Source organism: Neophocaena asiaeorientalis, unplaced genomic scaffold (assembly GCF_003031525.2).
Source record: "Neophocaena asiaeorientalis asiaeorientalis breed wild unplaced genomic scaffold, Neophocaena_asiaeorientalis_V1.1 scaffold77, whole genome shotgun sequence".
In the NCBI taxonomy this organism is placed as follows: domain Eukaryota; kingdom Metazoa; phylum Chordata; class Mammalia; order Artiodactyla; family Phocoenidae; genus Neophocaena; species Neophocaena asiaeorientalis.
This window is the reverse complement of record NW_020174645.1, coordinates 4,784,462-4,803,951: the sequence shown is the minus strand read 5'-3', so window position 1 is coordinate 4,803,951 and position 19,490 is coordinate 4,784,462. Positions and strand designations below refer to the sequence as shown.

Below are 19,490 nucleotides of genomic sequence, written 5' to 3'. Positions count from 1 at the left end.
ACTTGAGCAGATTTATGACACTGGGTGACCTTGTAAATAGCATCAGCCTTATAAATATGTATTCAATAAATAAATAACTAGTCCCACTTGGTAGGCAGATTGCAGTCTTTTGGCGAAGGGGGCTAAGAGAATGACTCTTTCCTGATGATATAGCTCAGGGATCAGCAAACTTTTTCTGTAAATGACCGGATGATAAACATTTTCAGCTTTGCAGGTCATATGGTCTCTGTTGCAACTACTCAATTCCACCATCGCATCAGGAAAGCAGCCCTAGACGATATGTAAATGAACGGGCGTGGTTGTGTGCCAATAAAACTTTATTTACAAAAACAGGTGGTAGGCTGGATTTGTCCTGCAGGCTGTAGGTTTACCCATAAGTATGGATATTTGTGAGGCAAAGCTTTTCATGCATGCTGTTAAATTGGCCCATGGCTGTGGTTTGCTAATCCCTGGTATAATTCAAGGTCAAATATGCAGAATCTGGATGAATGCATGCTTTTGGTCATACTTCCTTCCTTCTTTTTCTGCTTTGAGGTGAAAGTACTTTGCAATCTGTGAGATAATCCAAGTGATGTGGTTTTGGCACCGGGAGTGATTAATAATTCTTTCAGCAGACTTACAGGAAGACCTACCTTGTGCCCAGTACGTGCTGGGTACAGGGGATACAGCAGGGACACTGAGCAAATTTCTCTCCTGGAATCTCAAGTCCCTCCTACTACACTGCCTTAGCCTTCCTACCAGTAGGGACAGAGAATTGGCTTTCTGTGTTCTTAGAGAAATTGCCAGCCTTTTGAGTGTGGATCAGTATTATGGTCCAGAAAAGCCACTGACAAGTGATAACTGCTCTTTTCTATTAAAACGTTTTTATATCGTATTTTATTGTGGTAACATGTATATAATATAAAATTTGCCATTTTAACCGTTTTTAACCATTTTAAGTGTGCTCTGTTACACTAATTACATTCACCATGTTGTGCAACTTCTACCACCATCCATCTCCATCTTTAAAACTGGAACTCTGTCCCCACTGAACACTCACTGCTTGTCCTCCCAGACCTGCCCCCAACCCCTGGTAGCCTCTAATATACTTTCTGTCTCTACGAATTTGCCAACTCTAGATATTTCACGTAAGTCAAATCATGAAACATTTGTCCTTTTGTGTCTAGCTTCTTTCACTTAGCATGTTTTCCAGGTTTATTCATGTTGTGGCGTGTGTCAGAATTTCCTTCTTGTTCGAGGCTGAATACTATTCCATTTATGGACAGGCCATATTTTGTTTATCCATCCCTCTGTTGACGGACACTTGGACATGGTTCCCACTTTTGGCTACTGTGAATAGTGCCGCTATGAACATTGGCGTCCAAGAATCTCCTTGTGTCCATTTTTCAGTTCTTTTGGGTACAAACTTAGGAGTGGAATTGTTGGGTCACATGGGAATTCCATGTTTAACTTTTTGAGGAACTGCTCCTTTCCTTTCTTTATGAGCCACCCTTTTCCATTCCTTCCTCTTCAGGGGCTAATCTGCTGATCCCAGTAGAAAATATGGAAGATCTGGTAGAACACGTTGTTTTGGTCCACGAATCCGTGGGTGAATTCAGTAAACAGTTTCTGCAGAAACTGAGACGCAGCAACTACGTAACTCCCAAGAACTACCTGGATTTTATTAACACGTATTCGAAATTACTGGATGAGAAAACTCAGTATAATATAGGTAAGACTTGGGAATGGGAGGGTTAACAGGAATTGTTATTACTTACGAATAAAGATCCAACAGCTGATCTTTTCCTTAAGCGGACATTTCTTAGCAAGACCGGGCACACTCAGGATTGAGGCAAAGCAAAGCACATTTTGGATTTTGCATTTCAGAGTGATTCGTCTGTGTGGGCAGGACCCCGGCATGCTTTTATTTTTGTTTTTCTGTGCTGGGCCATGCACTTTCTTAGCTCTAAATGTTCATTGCATTAGAGATACTATTTGATGAGAGCAACGTGCCCTGCTGGAAAATGTTTTTTTAAAATGCTGTGGCTCTGGTTGTTGGCCAAACAAATGGTTATTTTCAGAAATACGTTCATTTTGGAAGATGCCATCCCCAAACGGCAATGGAGGTACTGATAGATGCTTGACGTCTCATGAAAATGATTTTTTTTTTTTCCGGTGAGCCCAACTTGGACGAATCGCACTGGAACGCTTGTCTGGGTGTGTTGGGAACAGCGCCCCCTGGAGGGTGAATACCTGTGTTCCCTTTCCTCAGCTCAGTGCAAGCGTCTGGAGGGGGGGCTGGACAAGCTGAAGGAGGCCACCACCCAGCTGGACGAGCTGAACCAGAAGCTGGCCGAGCAGAAGATTGTGCTGGCGGAGAAGTCAGCTGCCTGCGAGGCCCTGCTGGGGGAGATCGCCACCAATACAGCCATAGGTGAGTGCAGGTCCAACTCTGGGGGTCGGGACACCCCCCGCCCCACCCCGCCCAAAAAAAACCCCAAACAGGACAGGGCTCCACTGGGGGACATCCCTGGGAAGCCACTTGTAGGAACTGGCATCTTTTGACCCTCGCATTGCTATTGTTTCTGAGTTAGCATCAAGCCCCCTATAATAGGCACGAAGACGTTACCATATGCAGGACCCACAGCTGGTAGCTTGAGGATTTGCCAGGATGTGGAAAAGTCATCTCTTTACCCTCAATGAGCTAGTGAACTGGGTCGGTTTAAATGACCTCGGCCTGAGCATCACTCACCTGGGGCTTTCTTGGTTCTAATGTGAGCCTGTTTCCGGGTTCTTTCTCGGGCCCCTCGCCTGATCTTCCTGGCCTGGCGGCTGCTCTTGATCTGGTTCCCTCCTGCTCTAAGAAATTGGCTTTCTTTTTATTTATTTATTTGTCTATGCCGGGTCTTAGTTGCGGCCCACGGGATCTTTGTTGCGGCATGCGGGATCTTTTTTTTTTTTTAGTTGTGGCACGCATGCGGGATCTAGTTCCCTGACCAGGGCTCGAACCCAGGCCCCCTGCATTGGGAGTGCAGAGTCTTAACCACTGGACCGCCAGGGAATTCCTGGAACTGGCTTACTTTACACGACTCTCACACAGGACAGCTCCTAAGCTGCAGCTCTGCCACGACTCCTAACCCTCCTTCTCCCTGGGTCTTGGGACTCCCGTTTCTGTCGTCTCTCAGAATCCTGTGTTCTGATGCGTGTCCTCCTCGGCTCATCCTCGGATTTCTGCAGAAGCCACTCAACCTCCCTGCCTCTGGGTATTCTCTTCCTAGCCCACGTTTGTGTCGCTTCTGCGTATGACCTTGGTTCAGTTCAGTTCCAGCCGTATCGTGTCAGGCCCTATCCACAGGACCCACTTTTCATTACTCTGGTCACAGCACCCCAACTTGGCTTTGGCACCCTGTCTGCTCTTGACCCGCAGTCTGGGTTGCCGGGTTGGAGTTGTTCCAGCCCTGGCTGGATCAATTAGACGTTCTCCTGCAGTTCACATTTTGAATCAGCCAACCTGAAGCTTGCTCGTGGACTTGTGAGGATGAGTCCCGAGAGAACGCCCCATCAGGGAGAGACTGCTGAATTCAGCGTACGTTTATTGAATACCTACTGTGTTCTTTTCCTGGGGCTGCCATAACAAAGCACCACAAACTGGGTGGCTTAAAACAACAGGCGTTTATTTATTCTCTCACGGTTCTGGAGGACAGAAGTCTGAAATGAAGGTCTTGGCAGGGCCCTGCTCCTTCCAAAGGCTCTAGGGGAGGACCCTTCCTGGCCTCTCCCAGCTTCTGGTGGTGGCCCGCAATCCTGGGCGCTCCTTGGCTGGTAGACGCATCCCTCCCATCTCTGCCCCTCCATTGTCACGTGACCTTTCCCCCTCTGTGTCTTCACATGGCCTTCTTATAAGGACACAGTCATTGGATTTAGGACCTACCCTAACCCAGTACGACCTCGTGTTAACTAATTACATCTACAAAGACTCTCTTTCCAAATAAGGTGACTTTCTGAGGTTCTGGGTGGCCATGAATTTTGAGGGGGACACCATTCGAGCCTGTACACCTACTGTGGGCCAAGCTTTGTTCTGAACGCTGGGGTCACAGCCGTCGGGGCGATGCTTACGTTTCTAGTGCGTGGGGCCGATCAACAAGCCGGTGATGAGATGAAATTTCAGATTGTGCTTAGTGTCATGAAGCAAATGAACAGACTGGCGAGACCGAGAGTGACCTCCGGGGAGGGTGGCTTTTGAGCTGGGCTGAATGAGTGTAGGAAAAGCTGATGAAGAACCAGAGAGACGTCTGTGAGCCAGAAAAACAGGGCGGGCAGCTCGGATGTCCTCAGCTAACACTGGCCAGGCAGAGCTGGAGGCTGTCTTGTGGGATGGAGTGGGGCGGGGGGAGGGGGACACCGTCGAGGAGGGTCCGAGTCGCAGCAGCTGTCCCTGTGTTGGGGACCCCAGGCGCCGTGAGGACATCTGTCCCAGTGGGAACGCCCAAGGCCGCCATATTGGCCGAAGCTCCTTCAGCCCCCTCCGCCCCGCGCCCACCTTTGAGGGCTGCACTGCTTTGGCTCGGGAGTGGTGATCTGTCCTCCCCATGCCCCAGGGGCTTCACTGACCTCCCCCTCCCCCCCATAGCGGAGGAAAAGAAGAAGCTGGCGGAGGAAAAAGCCACGGAGATAGAGGAGCAAAACCAGATCATCGCGGTGGAGAAGGCTGAGGCCGAGGCGGCCCTGGCCGAGGTCATGCCCATCCTGGAGGCCGCCAAGCTGGAGCTGCAGAAACTGGACAAGTCGGACGTGACCGAGATCAGGTAACGGCTGGCCATCTCCCAGCGTGCTCGGCCACCAGGGTCACTCTTGACAGTAATTATGAGATAATCATGGCTGTTCGGCATTTCTGTGCCGGCCGCTGTGCCCAGCACTTTCCGTGGTGGGGATTGTCATCGTCTTCATTCGCAGATGAGGGACGTGGAGCCCTGGGAGGTGAGCTGACTTGCCTCAGGCCTCCCAGCCAGTTGGTGCCATGGCCCACTGGCCTTGAACCCAGGCTGACTCACAGAAGGAGACTGGGTTCCGGAAGGGGCTGGTGGGAGAGCTGGAGCCTTGTAAGTCAGTCCTTTTTACGGGAAGGACAGAGGAGTGTCTGCCCTAGAAGAGGCAGGGCCCTGGATGCAGACAAGGTATGCCACCGGCTGAGTGGATGGGATGTGCCCTCATCCATTTCTAGCCAAATGCTGGCCTTTTACAGGTGGGGAGAGTAGTGTTTTTTGTTTGTTTTTGTTTTTTTGCCACACCGCGCGGCTTGTGGGATCTTAGTTCCCTGACCAGGGGTTAAACCTGGGCCCTGGCAGTGAAAGCGCTGAGCCCTAAGCACTGGACCGCCAGGGAAGTCCTGGGAGAGTGGGTCTTTACTGTGGCCCCAGACATTCTGCAAATCAGTCTGTAAAATGACTCCATCCCCCGCAGCCAGAGGGCCCATTTGCTGTCCAGAAGAGGGGTCTGGTGTGGAGCTTTCTCCCCTCCCCTCGCGGGGCGTGGTGCCCCCAGGGCACCGTTCGTGGATCTCGCTGGTAAGTTTAGCACCGTGAGGGAAGCCAGGAAGAAACGGTGTCCCGTCTGCCCCTTCCACCACCCCCCGCCCGTCATCGTGCTGCCAGGCCCCCCACGCGTGTCCCTGCATCAGGAGCCTCGGCTCTCTCCTCGCTCCCCGTCGCGGCCTCGTTTTCAGAAGGGGTTCCATCCTTCTGGTCCCGCAGTCAGGTCTCCTGTGAGAGAGACTCCTGTCTGCAGGCTGGAAGCTGCCCTGCGTTCTGCGTTCCTGGCGGGGTGGGGCTGCTTCTCGGAGCTCATCGCTTTTGCTAAGCGTTGCGCTCTGGCTGTTGGCTCATTTGTGGAACGTGTGGATTGAACAGAACGTTCAGCCAGTTCCAGGACAGGGGCCCTAGTAACTCCTGGGGGGTCGTCCGGAGCTGCTGCTGCTCTTAGCAAGAGGTCATGATTTCAGAGCTTCGCAGTGTGATTGCAGTGAAGGTATAAGGATGGGCGTTTTAAAACTGCAGTAGCATGCGCTGGGAGTTTAGACTGAGTTGTGGGAGAGACCCTCAACATGCACATTTCCAAGGGAAACATCCAACCACTGGTTATATAGATTTGGGGCACTACCCCCAGGTCAGCAGCATAAAAACATTCTGAGAGCAGAGAGTTGGGAAGGATTTTTGAGTATTTGTTTGGAAGGAGTATTTATCTAATCCAAGAGTGGATTTCCATGGGACCACATGGAGAGTTTGATATGTGTCCCCTGCAGTTAGATGGGGTGCCTGCATCACCCCCGAGAAAATGAAAGTGGCCTATGGCCCAAAAGGAATAATTTTTAAAATTGTAATTATTGGAACAGGTAATATGTTGATGCATGGCTTTGCTTCTTACTGGCTGTGTGACCTTCGACAAGTCACCTAACCTCTCTGTGCTGCAGTTTCCTTGTTTGTAAAATGTGGATGATAATAATGGTCCCCATGGCATCGGGGTTGTTACAAGGATCCAGTGAGCTGTTACGTAAAGAGCTCTCGGAACTGGGTTGAGCAGAGTCAGTGCCATGTAAACATTAGCTAGGGTCATGGTTCCAGCATCAAAATGATGTGCTATGAAAAGCCCCCTCTCACCTGTCCGCCACCCACCCGACAGGTAACTGTTGCCATTCATTTCTTACATATCCATTCAGACAGCTTTTGTACATGTTCAAGGCAACCAGATATACAAGTGTCTCTTCAGTTCCCGACGTTGGACTCTAAGGGTTGTAGACCAAGCGACACTTCCGTAGCCTTTCTTCTTTCCTTTTAAAATATAATTGGTAATATACTATACATATTTTTCTGCATCTTGGTGTTTTTACTTGAGACCTTGGAGATCTTTTGCATGTTGTTATATGAGAACTTCCTCAATATTTAAAAATAGCTCATCATAATCCATTGGATGGCTGTGCCATCATTTATTTAGTCCTCCTCAATTTATGAATTTTTAGCTTATTTCCAGTCTTTTGCCTTTACAAACAGTGTGGCAAAGAATAACCCTGCCTTACTTCACTCTGCACAAGTCCACTGGAAGGACACATTTTCAGAAGTGGAATTGCTGGTTTCCAAGGTGTGTGTGTTTATAACATCAGTAGTTGTTGCTTAATGCCCACCCGTAGGTATGGAATGGCTTTACACTCCCACTGGCAATACATGCGAGCACCTGCTTTTCCATGGCCTTACCAACAGAGGGCGCTACTAAACACTTGGCTTTTTGCTTGTTTTATAGATGAAAAACGGTATTTGTGTAGTTGCAATGTGCGTTCCCCTTCTGATGAGTGAGGTTGGCCTTTTCTTCATATGTGCAGAATGTGTGTCGGAGTCCTGTGTATTTCATTTTCTGTGAACTGTTTGTGTGCTTTGCCCATTTATCGTTTGGATTGATGTTACTGTTGCTTTTTTTTTCTTATCCATTTCTGTGGGCTTTTTATATAATGGGAGACTAGCTTTTATTCATGATGTGAGTTGCAAATAGTCTTCCCAGTTTGTCATCAGCCATTTGACTTTATTTAGGAGGTTTTTGTGCGTGCCTGTGTTTGCCGTGTATAAATTTTTAGTTTTACGTGGCAGATTTTAGTAATGTTTTATTTTGTGGCTTTCGCTATTACCTCATACTTAAAAGGCCTTGCAACTGGAAGATTGTAAAATAATTTCCCCATGGTTTCATCCTGTACTTTTATAGTTTAATACTTTTGTAGTGTTTACATTTAAATCTTTGATCTCTTTGGGATTTTTCCTTGGGTTCAATGAGTTTGGATCCAGATGCATACAATCTGGCTTTGTTTAGGCCACTGGGATGTTGAGGGCGATGAGCCAGCACTTAGGTCTTGACAATTTTATAATCCTTTAATTCTTCAAATAGCACTTCCTTTCTGTAATGCTCAATCCCCTTTGCAGAGATCATTAAGTGTTAAGGCAGAAAGATTAGGAGTAATGAAGATTAGCGTGGATGTTTCTCTGGAGTACAAAAGGCTCCCTTTGTTACTGGCCTGCAGTTTTACTTTGCTTCCTTTCCTTCATTCAGTATCATTGGGTGCCTACCGCCCGCCCACCCCGTGCTGGCACTGGGGCTGAGAGGCAATGGGCCAGGCAGGGGGTCTTCACCGCAAGGAGCCAGCCCACGGTCTGGGGGAGGCACGGGTGTGCACATGGGAATCTCACGTGTACCGCAAAATTACCCAGGAGGAGGTCAGGAAGGGAGGGTCTTTGTTGCTATGACTGTGGATAATGGGGGAACCTGAACTAGTCTGGGGGGTGGGTAGTCAGGGAAGATGACCCCCAGGAAGTGACATTTAAACTGAGACATGGGATGGAGGCTGGAGCGGAGCTGGAAGGAGCTTGACTCGGGGGGGGGCGGGGAAAGCGGAGACAGTCAGAGGGTCTGGGGAGGAGCGAGGGGGTGGGGAGTGGGGCTTGTGATGGGTATTCTCCTCCAGGGAAGGCAACATGGCGTCACCTCTGTCTGTCTCTCTCTCCCTGAGTCTCTTTTCTTTTCATTTTAAAAATTATTTATTTATTTTGGCTGCGCTGGGTCTTAGCTGTGGCATGTGGACCCTTAGCTGTGGCATGCGGACTCTTAGCTGTGGCATGCGGACTCTTAGTTGTGACGTGCAGGATCTAGTTCCCAGACCAAGGATCGGACCCGGGCCCCCTGCAGTGGGAGCACGGAGTCTTACCCACTGGATCACCAGGGAAGTCCCCCCCTGAGTTTCTTTTGTGATAGAAGAAAGGAATCTAATGAAACAGAAACGCTTTCATTTCTCAGACTTGTAACCTTACTTTTTCGAGCCCCTCGGTTATCTGGCACCACAACACTGTGTTCTGGATAAACGAGGTTCCTGGGCATGGTTTGTAAACTGGTAACAGAGAACTCCACTCAAAGGCTTTGGGAGCTGAAAGGTTCCGGGTCTGCTTCCCCATTTGATAGATGGGAAAGCTGAGAATCCCGGACCGTTCCTAACTTTCCGGAGGGCTCAGGACGCCACCCTGAGGCTTTTTCTGACTTGTGTCTGAAAACATCTCACTGATGGTAGTCATCATCATCATCCCTCCTCCTCGGATTATTCAGAGAGCGTGGCCGGGGCCTGACCCTCAGCAGCCCCGAAGGGAGCCTTTTAAAACAGTTGGCAGCACTCCTGCTTTCGTAAGCGCCTAAGGCCGCATCATTGAACCTTTCCCTGGTGACTCAGGACCATTACTCTAACCATCGGGCTTTGTGCTGGAGTCATTGCCCGGGCTTGTCCCTAAGCTGTGTGGCTCCTCAGGCAGTGAGCGGGGGTCCCGGGGCCAGGAGGGGTCTGGGGGTTGCCGGGTTCAGAGCCTCCACACTGCTGTGCGGGTCAGGTCGTTCTCGCTCCGTGTCTCCCTCCCCCTCCCTCTGGGGCACTCTAGCCTCTCCCCAGGCGGCTCCCTGCCCTCCGGGGGCTCTTCCTTTCCTTTGCTTTTTCTTCATCGTCTTCTCCGCGGCTTTTATAGACTTTGCCCAGCCGCCGCTGGCAGCCAGCCGAGCGGGCCCACCGGGTACAGTCAGTGTGCGACTCGTTCCTTCTTGGGTCTTTACGCCGATGCAGCCTTCCCGTCTCCCGATCCTTTTGGGTTTCCAGTTCTCCGGAGGGTCGAGGGTGCTGGACATCCGGGTGTTGGAGCAGCAGAGTGATGGTCTAGCTTCATCAAAGACAGAGACAACAACTTGCAGAGCCTGAAGAACGCCAGGGTGCGGGATGGGCTATGTGGACACAGGCAGGCCATCCAAACACTTGGGCTCTGTTTCTTTATCTGCTAAGTGGAAAATAGGATGATGATGATAATGGCAATAATGACAGCGGCTACCACCTAGAGTCTGAGGAATCACCCCAGGGTGTCCTTAAAAACACGGATTCTCAGGCTCCACCCTGAGCTGCGGATTCAGGGGTGGCCTGGGTTTGCGTCGAATGACACCCTGCTGTGTTCCTGGTGCCCAGTCCGATTCCAGGAGCCTGATGGGGCACATGATAGATGAGACCCAGTCCCTGCCCTTGGAGAAGCCCACCCCCAGGGGCACGAGTCGGTGTTGAGATGTGGCTTCCATCGTTTCCACGCGGTATCGCATCCAAGAAACGGCTCACCAACTTTTCAGAACTCTCATTCAGGCCAGATCCTGGCCACATCCTGCGTCTGACCCGCGTGTGCATCCGTTTCTCCCCAGGTCGTTTGCTAAGCCCCCGAAGCAGGTGCAGACGGTCTGTGAATGCATCCTCATCATGAAGGGGTACAAAGAACTCAACTGGAAAACCGCCAAAGGCATGATGTCCGACCCCAACTTCCTGAGGTCTCTGATGGAGCTTGACTTTGATTCAGTTACCCAGAGCCAAGTTAAAAATATCAGAGGTGAGTGTAGACAGATGTAGGAACAGCCAGGCTGGTTGTCAGCCTGGCGGCTCAGTCTCTGGGGCCGGGAGGGAGAGTAAGGAGAGGGCTTGTCGCAGGCAGACCCGCCCATCGTGGTCGGATGGTGTTGCCGTGGCGTTGCCGATGGAAGAGGGGGAATGATCGTCCCCAGAGGAAGACAGCGGCAGGGAGGATGGTTGCTGGTTGGGCAGTGGCAGTGGATGCCCGCTGAATGTGTGGTTCAGCAACGGGTCCGGTTTTCCCTAGTAGGATACATGACTGTCTTATGGAGCCCGCCCTGCCTGGTCTTCTGTGCATCTTGTCCGATGGGCGTAGTGGTGCCAAGAACTGGTCTCGTGGGCAGAGGACTTGAATAGACATTTCTCCAAAAAAGATACACAAATTGCTAATAAGCATATGAAAATAGGCGTAAGATTAGTCACTAGGAAAACGCAGATCAGACCGCAGTGAGGTACCGTTCAGACCCACTAGGATGGTATAATTTAAACGAAACCACACAAAACTACAAGTGTCGGGGAGGATATGGAGAAGTTGCAACCCTCGTACGTTGTTTGCAGAAATGTAAAATGGTGTAAACTGGGAAACAGTTTGGCAGCTCCTCAGACAGTTAATCATAGAATTACCATGTGTCCCAACCACTCCACGCCTATGTATAGACCCCAAAGAGTAGAAAACAGGTATTCACACAAAAGCTTATACACAGATGTTCCTGACAGCACTGTTTACAATAGCCAAAAGGTGGAGACAACCCAAATATCTATCAGTGGATGAATGGATGAACAAGAGCAAACATATCCACACGTTGGAATATTCTTCAGTCATAAAAACGGACAAAGCGCTGCTGTGTGCGACAGCACAGACGAAGCTCAAAAGCCTGATGCTCAGTGAAAGAAGCCAGGCACAAAAGCTCACGCATTGTAATTCCATGTATATGAAGTGTCCGTAGGTAAATAGGTAAATCCACAGCGATGGAGAGCAGATTGGTGTTTGCCAGGGTTTGGGGAGGGGAAATGGGTTGTTACTGCTTAACAGCTCTGAAGTTCCCTTTTGAGATGATGAGAATGTCTTGGAGCTACATAGAGGTGAGGGCTGCAAAGTCTTGTGAATCTACTAAATGCCACTTTAACGTGCTTGTTGTTTATCATGTTTATCTAACATGTTTAATTATACACTTTAACGTGTTCATTTAATGTTATGTGAATTTTACCTCAATTTTTAAAAAATGGGTATTTGGGGAAGAAAACAAGAATTGGTCTAACCTTGACTTCCCTTGTGCCTTTTGCCAGTATGAAGTCTTCTGTAGGTCCTGGAGGGTGGGTGAGGAGTGGGGGTGGCACCACCCACCCCATGCCCCCATTTCAGTTACAGATGCCTGCGTTCCCCCTGAGCCTGGTTCCTGACCTGCCCCAGAGCTTAGCCAGTGAGAATGATGCTAGTCTTTTTCAAAGGCAATAAAAGTTCATTGTGTCACTGTTTATCACGGAGGTCTGTTCAGAACTTGATCATCAATGCATTTTTTCAGCCACTTAAAAAAAAACAAAACAGGGGCTTCCCTGGTGGCGCAGTGGTTGAGAGTCCACCTGCCGATGCAGGGGACGCGGGTTCGTGCCCCAGTCCGGGAAGATCCCATGTGCCGCGGAGCAGCTGGGCCCGTGAGCCATGGCCGCTGAGCCTGTGCGTCCGGAGCCTGTGCTCCGCAATGGGAGAGGTCACAACAGTGAGAGGCCCGCATACCGCAAAAAAAAAAAAAAAAAAACCAAAGCTAATCAAAACACAAAGGATAACAGCAACTACAAAAACCCAAGGGACTCTCTTTACCCGATCGTTGGATGGGTTTCCATTTATGTGAAGTTACTCCCAGGGTGAGGGTGCAGGTGGAGGTGATGGTGCCCTGTAATGACTTATGAACCCCAGTTAGCTGCCAGCTCTGAGCCACCTTGGTGCCCAGTTGGGGGGTCCCCACTGATGCCCTGGGTCTCCGGGGGCTGCTGGGTGTCACATGGAAGTTTCTGTGTCATAGGATGTCCTGGGTGGCAGTAACATGTGCCCCTCAGTCACATCTTAAACATCCACTTACACAAAATTCATTCGGGGCTGGACCCACCTGTTGTCCCTGGGAGAGCTGTCCGGATCCCGCTCACAGGCTTACCAAGGAGAAGGAACTAGTTACACTTACTTTGTTAGTAGGCAGTTTACTTCCCATTTTATTTTCCCAAGACGAAGCTCACCGCTCATCGAAATCATTGCGTCTTTGACCTTTAGGCCTCTTGAAGACCCTCAATACCACGACTGAGGAAATGGAAGCCGTGAGCAGGGCAGGCTTGGGGATGCTGAAATTTGTGGAAGCTGTGATGGGCTACTGTGACGTCTTTAGAGAAATCAAGCCCAAGAGAGAGAAGGTATTGCCCATCTGTAAGACCTGCACACTTCTGCCAAGAGATCGTTTTGGAGTCAGAATGAATGTGTCCACAGCTTTACTGGAGAAATTCTGGCAAGGTTCTGATTCTAAACTGCATAAACATTTTTTCCCCCAGTAAATGATAACCCTGAATTATAGCTCTAATTTAGATGTAATGTGAACCGACAGAACCAAAGTCTGAAAGATTTTTGAAGAAAAGAGGGTAAAATCATTCTTGAGGGCTAAAACAGAGTTTCTCACCCTGGGTGCTACTGACACTGTAGATTGGATCCTTCTTTTTGGGGAGGCCGTCCTGGACACTGCAGGGTGCCGAGCAGCCTCGCTGGCCTCCACCCACTGGGTGCCGTTGTCCCTTCCCCCAAGTTTTGACAACCAGAAATGTTTCCAAACATTGTCATGTGTCCCTTGGGGGGCAAAGTCGGTCCCTGTTGAGAACCACTGGGTTAAAGGAACATGCAGAAGGCACAATACAAAGAGAATTGTGTAAGGTTGATTCTATCATTTTGAGCCATATTTTGACATTGCTTTATAAGTCAGGATTTTATCACTCAGAAAACTTAGAACCCATAGTAGGACCAATACAGTCTTCAGTGCATTCTTTTGAGTTTTTGGCTTAGAATCACAGGGTCCTTTTACTGGGACCCTAGTACCCACGAAAATTAAGCCGTCTGCTAACTCAGATGCAGGACGTCTTTTTTCTAATGGGATGTAGGGCTTTTGCATCAAACCATTGAAGAGGTCACTAAGAAAAGAAGCCATGTGCCTCGCTATGACATAGGGTGGGCCCAGAGGGTAGGGACAGCATTAGAAATGCAGGTGGAGGACTTCCCTGGTGGCCCAGTGGTTAGGACTCAGCACTTTCACTGCCGTGGGTCCGGGTTTGATCCCTGGTCGGGGAGCTAAGATCCCACGAGCCTCGTGGCATGGCCCCCCCCAAAAAAAAAAAAAATTGCAGGTGGACATAAGCCCAGGTGTGAGACTGACTGTCTTATTCCCACCTCACTGCCGTGCTTTTCCCCATTGTTCTGCGAATTGTCTTCACGTAGGTGGCCAGGCTGGAGCGGAATTTTTCCTTGACCAAACGTGAGCTGGAGAGGATCCAGAACGAGCTGGCAGCGATCCAGAGAGAACTGGAAGCTCTGGGGGCCAAGTACGAGGCGGCCATACTGGAGAAGCAGAAGCTGCAGGAAGAAGCTGAGATCATGGAGAGACGGCTGATCGCGGCCGACAAGCTCATCTCGGGGCTGGGGTCTGAGAATGTCAGGTCAGCCTGGGTAATGGGCCTTCCCGCTAAGCAGCTCTAAGCCAGACTTTGTGGTTTGTGAGTGAACATCCACAGCACCATTTCTCGCCACGTGGGGTCTTTATTCCACGCTGCATTTTGAGCTGAAAACCGTGTGAAAAAGTTCTGATTTTACTATTATCATGTTTAAAAGTGGCTAATGGCCATTTTATAGATTCTTTTAAAAATAGGTATCGAGTGTTATTTACTGAGTAACTGTTAAGGGGAGGCATGGCAGCAGTGGAGACAGGGGGAAACCAGTGCCCTAGGGCCTGGGAATGTTTGCTTCTTGATGACCTTTAACCCCAAGTCCCTTCTGGACGGATCTGGAGGAGGAACCCACTTCTGTCTCTGGACCCTTGTGGCTGGTTCAGTCCTGAGCTTCAGTTTTCAGTAGGTGGAGCTGTTTGATGCTTATGGGCAAGAGGCCCATTGGGCCATAGCTGGTCCACTGGATGTGACAATAGTTTCTTACCTGGCACCTGTAAAAATGGTATGGAAAGCACTGGAAAATATTGTTTGCTTATGGGAAACAAATCTCCGTGTCCCCTGCATCGGCAGGCGGACTCTCAACCACTGCGCCACCAGGGAAGCCCTGGGTGTGTTTTTAAGCTATTGATTAGGCGTTTGGAAACAATGTGATTACTATTGTACTTTATACATATCTTTGAGACAAAATTCATCCCCCAAACATTTATCGAGGCCCCTGTTAGATGCTGGGTTCTGCCGAGCTCTGGACTTGAACAAAGCCTTTGAAAACGTTGGGTTCACTAGGCAGGGAAATGGCAACGTGAGCTGGTGATCTCTGTCCTCTACAAGCGAAGAACATCTCAGAAAAGGTTTCCTTCTGGCTAGCCCCCTCCCGGCCGTGTGTCAGGCTGGCTCTTCTAGAAGGTTCCTTCGGGTTGTGCCGGAACGTGACTGCTCACGGCAGGCCCCGCCTCCCACGCCAGGTGGCTGAACGATTTGGACGAGCTGATGCACCGGCGCATGAAGTTGCTGGGCGACTGCCTGCTGTGTGCAGCCTTCCTGAGCTATGAGGGCGCCTTCACGTGGGAGTTCCGGGACGAGATGGTCACTCAGGTCTGGCAGAGCGACATCCTGGAGCGGGGGATCCCCCTGAGCCAGCCCTTCAGACTCGAGAACTTGCTCACGGACGACGTTGAGATCAGCAGGTGAGGACGACCCTGGGCTGGGAGGACGGGGCACAGAGCCCGGGGGGCATGCAGCTGACCCACCTGCACAGAGACGGCAGGGAGCTCTGCCCGCCCAGCTCCCCTGCCTCGGAGGCTCCCCGTCGGCTCACAGCTCGGCCAGAAAAATCCCCATTTCCCCTGTCGCTGCCCCTTCCAGGTGGGGCTCCCAGGGGCTGCCTCCCGACGAGCTCTCGGTTCAGAACGGCATCCTCACCACCCGGGCCAGCCGCTTCCCCCTCTGCATCGACCCGCAGCAGCAGGCCCTCAACTGGATAAAGAGAAAAGAGGAGAAGAACAACTTGCGGGTACGGCTGCCCCTGACACCCCCCCCACACCGCTCCACATCCTGGGGCCCAGCCCGGCTCTCCCCGGTGTCCCCAGGCCTCCACAAGGCCGAGCTGAAATGCCACCACCCTGAGGCCCCAAGCAGAGCCCTCCCCTTCCTGGCCCGCCCACCCTGTTGAGTCTTGGAGGGCGGCATGAACCACCTCGGATTCGACTCTGCCCTTTGCCTATTCGTTGCCCTGTGGGTCACCTGAAGGCAAAGACGGTGCTGTGTTCGTCTTCGCGTCCCCTCTACTCAGCGCAGAGCCAAGTGGCCTTAGATGCTCGGTCACTTTCTTTTCGGAGGGCAGGGGAGGGGCTTGATTGAGATATAATTCATCTGCCATACGATCCACCCGCTGGAAGAATATAGTTCAGTAGCTTTTAGTATATTATACATTGAGGTGTGTAGCAATCACCAGGATCAATTTTTATCACCCTCCTCCAAAAATGCTGTATCCTTTAGACATCACCACCCCCAAAACATCCATTTCCCCTCCTGCCCCTAACCCCCGGCCTCTGACAAGCACTCATGTCTTTTCTGTCTCTGTAGATCTGCCTGTGCTGGGCACTCAGTATGAGTGCGATTGTGCAGTATGTGGCCTTTTGTGACTGGTTTCTTTCACTTAGCATCACGTTTTCAAAATACATTTTCCCTGCTTAGCGAATCCAACGTTTTCAAAGGCTTCGTCCAGTTTCAGGGCTCAGCAGAACCCAGCATCTAACACGGGCCTCGATAAGTGTTTGTGGGACACATTCTGTCTCAAAGATATGTATTGAATACAGTCGTAATCACGTGGTTTCCCAGTGCTGATCCACACACACTGTAGCGTCAGCACTTCACTCCTTTTATGGCGGAATAATACAGTGTGTTGCCTGGATGGACCACAGTCTGTTTACCTGCATATCAGTTGATGGACATTTGGGTTGTTTCTGCTTTCTGGCTGTCATGAGCAGGGCTGCTGTGGACATTCACGTGTAAGTCTTTTGTGGGCGTGTGTTTTTAATTTTCTTGGGTGAAATTGCTGGGGCCCAGTTACCTTTTACTGAAATAATTAACAATTCATGATTTTCCGTTTTTATCTTTTCCTTGTTTTTTCTGGTCCTTGCTTTCGGGTATGTACATGCAGGTAGGGGAAGCATCCCAAGGTCGGGGGGGAGGGGGACATCCATCCCCACAATTCACATATAACTGTAGTGGGACAAATACCATCAGTGCAGGAATATTCCTTGACGTCCCTCTTCCCTGAGCCTTCCAGAGAGTTCTGCAATTGCCAGACCTCTCCTAGCCCCCAATCCTACTCCTATCCCCGTCCTATCTCTTAAAGAGAGAGGGTTCAACTTATGGGGTGAGTGGCTAAGTACATCAATGTAATAAAAGAGGGTGGAGAGGAAGGGAAGAGGAGGTCCCAGGGGCTGGAAGAGAGGAAGAATTTTTACAGATGTTTTGAGAAAAGAGATAAGAAAGCAATCCTAGGGTTTGGAGGGGAGTGAATTTTTTTTTTTTTTTTTTGTGGACTCTGTGTTTGGACCCTTTTTGAGGTCTTCTGAGAGATGTGATGAGATTCTCTCCTAATCACCTTTGGCTGCTCACCTGTGCTTTTTGAACAAGAGGCTGCTCAGAGCCTGAACCTCATGGTTTATACAGGTTACATGCCCTGCTTCTCTCCCTGTTCTGTGTTTTCCCCTCTGCCTCCCTTCAAGGTGCTGACATGTCCCCTGCCACCTCCAAGGATTTTTTTCCCCTTGAATTTGGTGAGTGAGCTGATTTTTAGCATCTGCCTCCCCTCCCTTCCAGGTGGCTTCCTTCAATGACCCCGACTTCCTCAAGCAGCTGGAGATATCCATAAAGTACGGGACGCCTTTCCTGTTCCACGATGTGGATGAGTACATCGACCCTGTGATTGATAACGTCTTAGAAAAAAACATCAAGGTCTCCCAAGGACAGCAGTTTATCATACTGGGAGACAAGGAAGTGGGCTATGATTCGAATTTCAGGCTGTATCTGGTCACCAAGCTGGCCAACCCCAGATTTAGCCCATCCGTGTTTGGGAAAGCCATGGTGATCAATTATACTGGTAAGCATATACAGAGCCGCAGTGCCGAATTTCAGGTGGAGACCACAGTCTGAGCTCATAGGCCCTCAAGGGACGTCACTTCATTCCGTGAATCATTCTCAGAGTCACAGCTTTCATAGTCAACCAATCCGTTCCTTTTGGTTTGCTTTTTGAGGCTTCACCGTGCGGCATGCGGGATCTTAGTTCCCCTGCCAGGGATCGAACCCATGCCTCCTGCATTGGGAGTTCGGAGTCTTAACCACTGGACCCCCAGGGAAGTCCCAACCAATCAGTTCTTAATGAGGAAGCAACACCAAAAGGCTTGGGGGCCTTTAGAAGGCAATGAGTTATGTGTCTTGAGATGTGCTGAGTCTGGACCACGGGGCTCAGACATTCACCCTCGGAGCGAGGCGAGACCCCTTTCTGCTGCAGCAGGAAGTTATACTGTATTTGTGTATTTAAATACACAGTATGATTTTGGATTTCCCTCTTCCTCTCAATTGAATTCGGTTAGGAATTGAATGCCACTTCCCACATTTTCTAGGGTGGTCACACGGGTTCCTAGGTAGGTTAATCAGGTTTCGGTACACGTTAGGAAGCTCCCTGGTGGTCCAGTGGTTAGGACTCCGTGCTTTCCCTGCCAAGGGCCTGGGTTCGATCCCTGGTTGGGGAACTAAGATCCCGTAAGCCGCGTGGCTTAAAAAAAAAAAAAGTTTGGGTATAAACCCAGATATCTAATGAGGGTCCCCCACGACGTGGGAGCCCTGGCTTTGATTTTAGTGCATCTTCACACTTGCTGTCCACTGCTCCAGGTATCGGCATCTCTGTTTTGCTCTGTCCCGTATTTGTCACCTGGGGCTTTAGAATGGCGTTGGTGGGAGAGTGAGTCCTCGTGTTCCTGGGATGCCGGGCCCACCCTCCACTTGCCCCGGGCACTGCTGTGTGGGGGAGATGAGATGGTGAGCAGCCTGGCAGGGGGACGCAGTGGTGAGGGCCTCCCTCGTCCCCCCACAGTCACGCTGAAAGGCCTGGAGGACCAGCTGCTGAGCGTCCTGGTGGCCTACGAGAGGCGAGAGCTGGAAGAGCAGAGAGAGCATCTCATCCAGGAGACGAGTGAGAACAAGAACCTGCTGAAGGGCTTGGAGGACTCCCTCCTCCGGGAACTGGCCACCTCCACGGGGAACATGCTGGACAATGTGGAGCTGGTGCAGACCCTGGAGGAGACCAAGTCCAAAGCCATGGAGGTATGAACTGCGTGGAAAAGTGTATCGATCCTGCTACGGAGTCCCAGAGGTGTTCCCAGGGACCCCTGTGCACCCAGTCAGCCTCTCTTAATTGAGAGCGATAGAAAATCTGGCCCTACGTGGCTCAAGTCCAAAGGGAATTTATCGGCCTAGAAAACAGAAAAGTCGAGGGATGGCTTCAGGTAGGGCTGGATCCAGGACTCCAAGCATATCATCCAGGGCTCAGTTTCTCTCCATTTCTGGACCTTCTGCTGTGTTGGCTTCATTCTCTGCCTCCCTGTGGAGCCAAGCTCCGCTTATGGTCACAAGCTGGGTCTGGCTTCGCGTCCACTGAGGTTCAAGTCCAAAGGAGAAGAATGAGAATCTTTTCCTGTCACTGAAGTCACAGGCTCACCCCAGACTACTCCCATGGGCTGGGGATGCCATGTGTGGATTCTCTGGACCTCACTCACCCGATCCGCTCCTGGCCTCGGGGTTGAGGGCACATATGAATGAAAGGAGGAAACTGTAGGTCTCTAGATCAAACTCAGGGACTGTTTCT

At 50.4% G+C, this 19,490-nt stretch overlaps 1 protein-coding gene across 1 annotated transcript in view; it reads left to right on the top strand.

Moving 5' to 3' along the window:
* The window catches only part of DNAH10 (dynein axonemal heavy chain 10), a 148,662-nt gene that overhangs the window by 115,573 nt on the left and 13,599 nt on the right, over positions 1–19,490 (top strand). The window contains exons 54-63 of the mRNA XM_024758684.1: positions 1,514–1,711; positions 2,252–2,413; positions 4,610–4,784; positions 10,225–10,406; positions 12,690–12,826; positions 13,893–14,110; positions 15,082–15,303; positions 15,482–15,629; positions 17,447–17,726; positions 18,720–18,949. Coding sequence (XP_024614452.1) covers positions 1,514–1,711; positions 2,252–2,413; positions 4,610–4,784; positions 10,225–10,406; positions 12,690–12,826; positions 13,893–14,110; positions 15,082–15,303; positions 15,482–15,629; positions 17,447–17,726; positions 18,720–18,949 — 1,952 coding nt within the window. The remainder of the gene's footprint in view (positions 1–1,513; positions 1,712–2,251; positions 2,414–4,609; positions 4,785–10,224; positions 10,407–12,689; positions 12,827–13,892; positions 14,111–15,081; positions 15,304–15,481; positions 15,630–17,446; positions 17,727–18,719; positions 18,950–19,490) is intronic.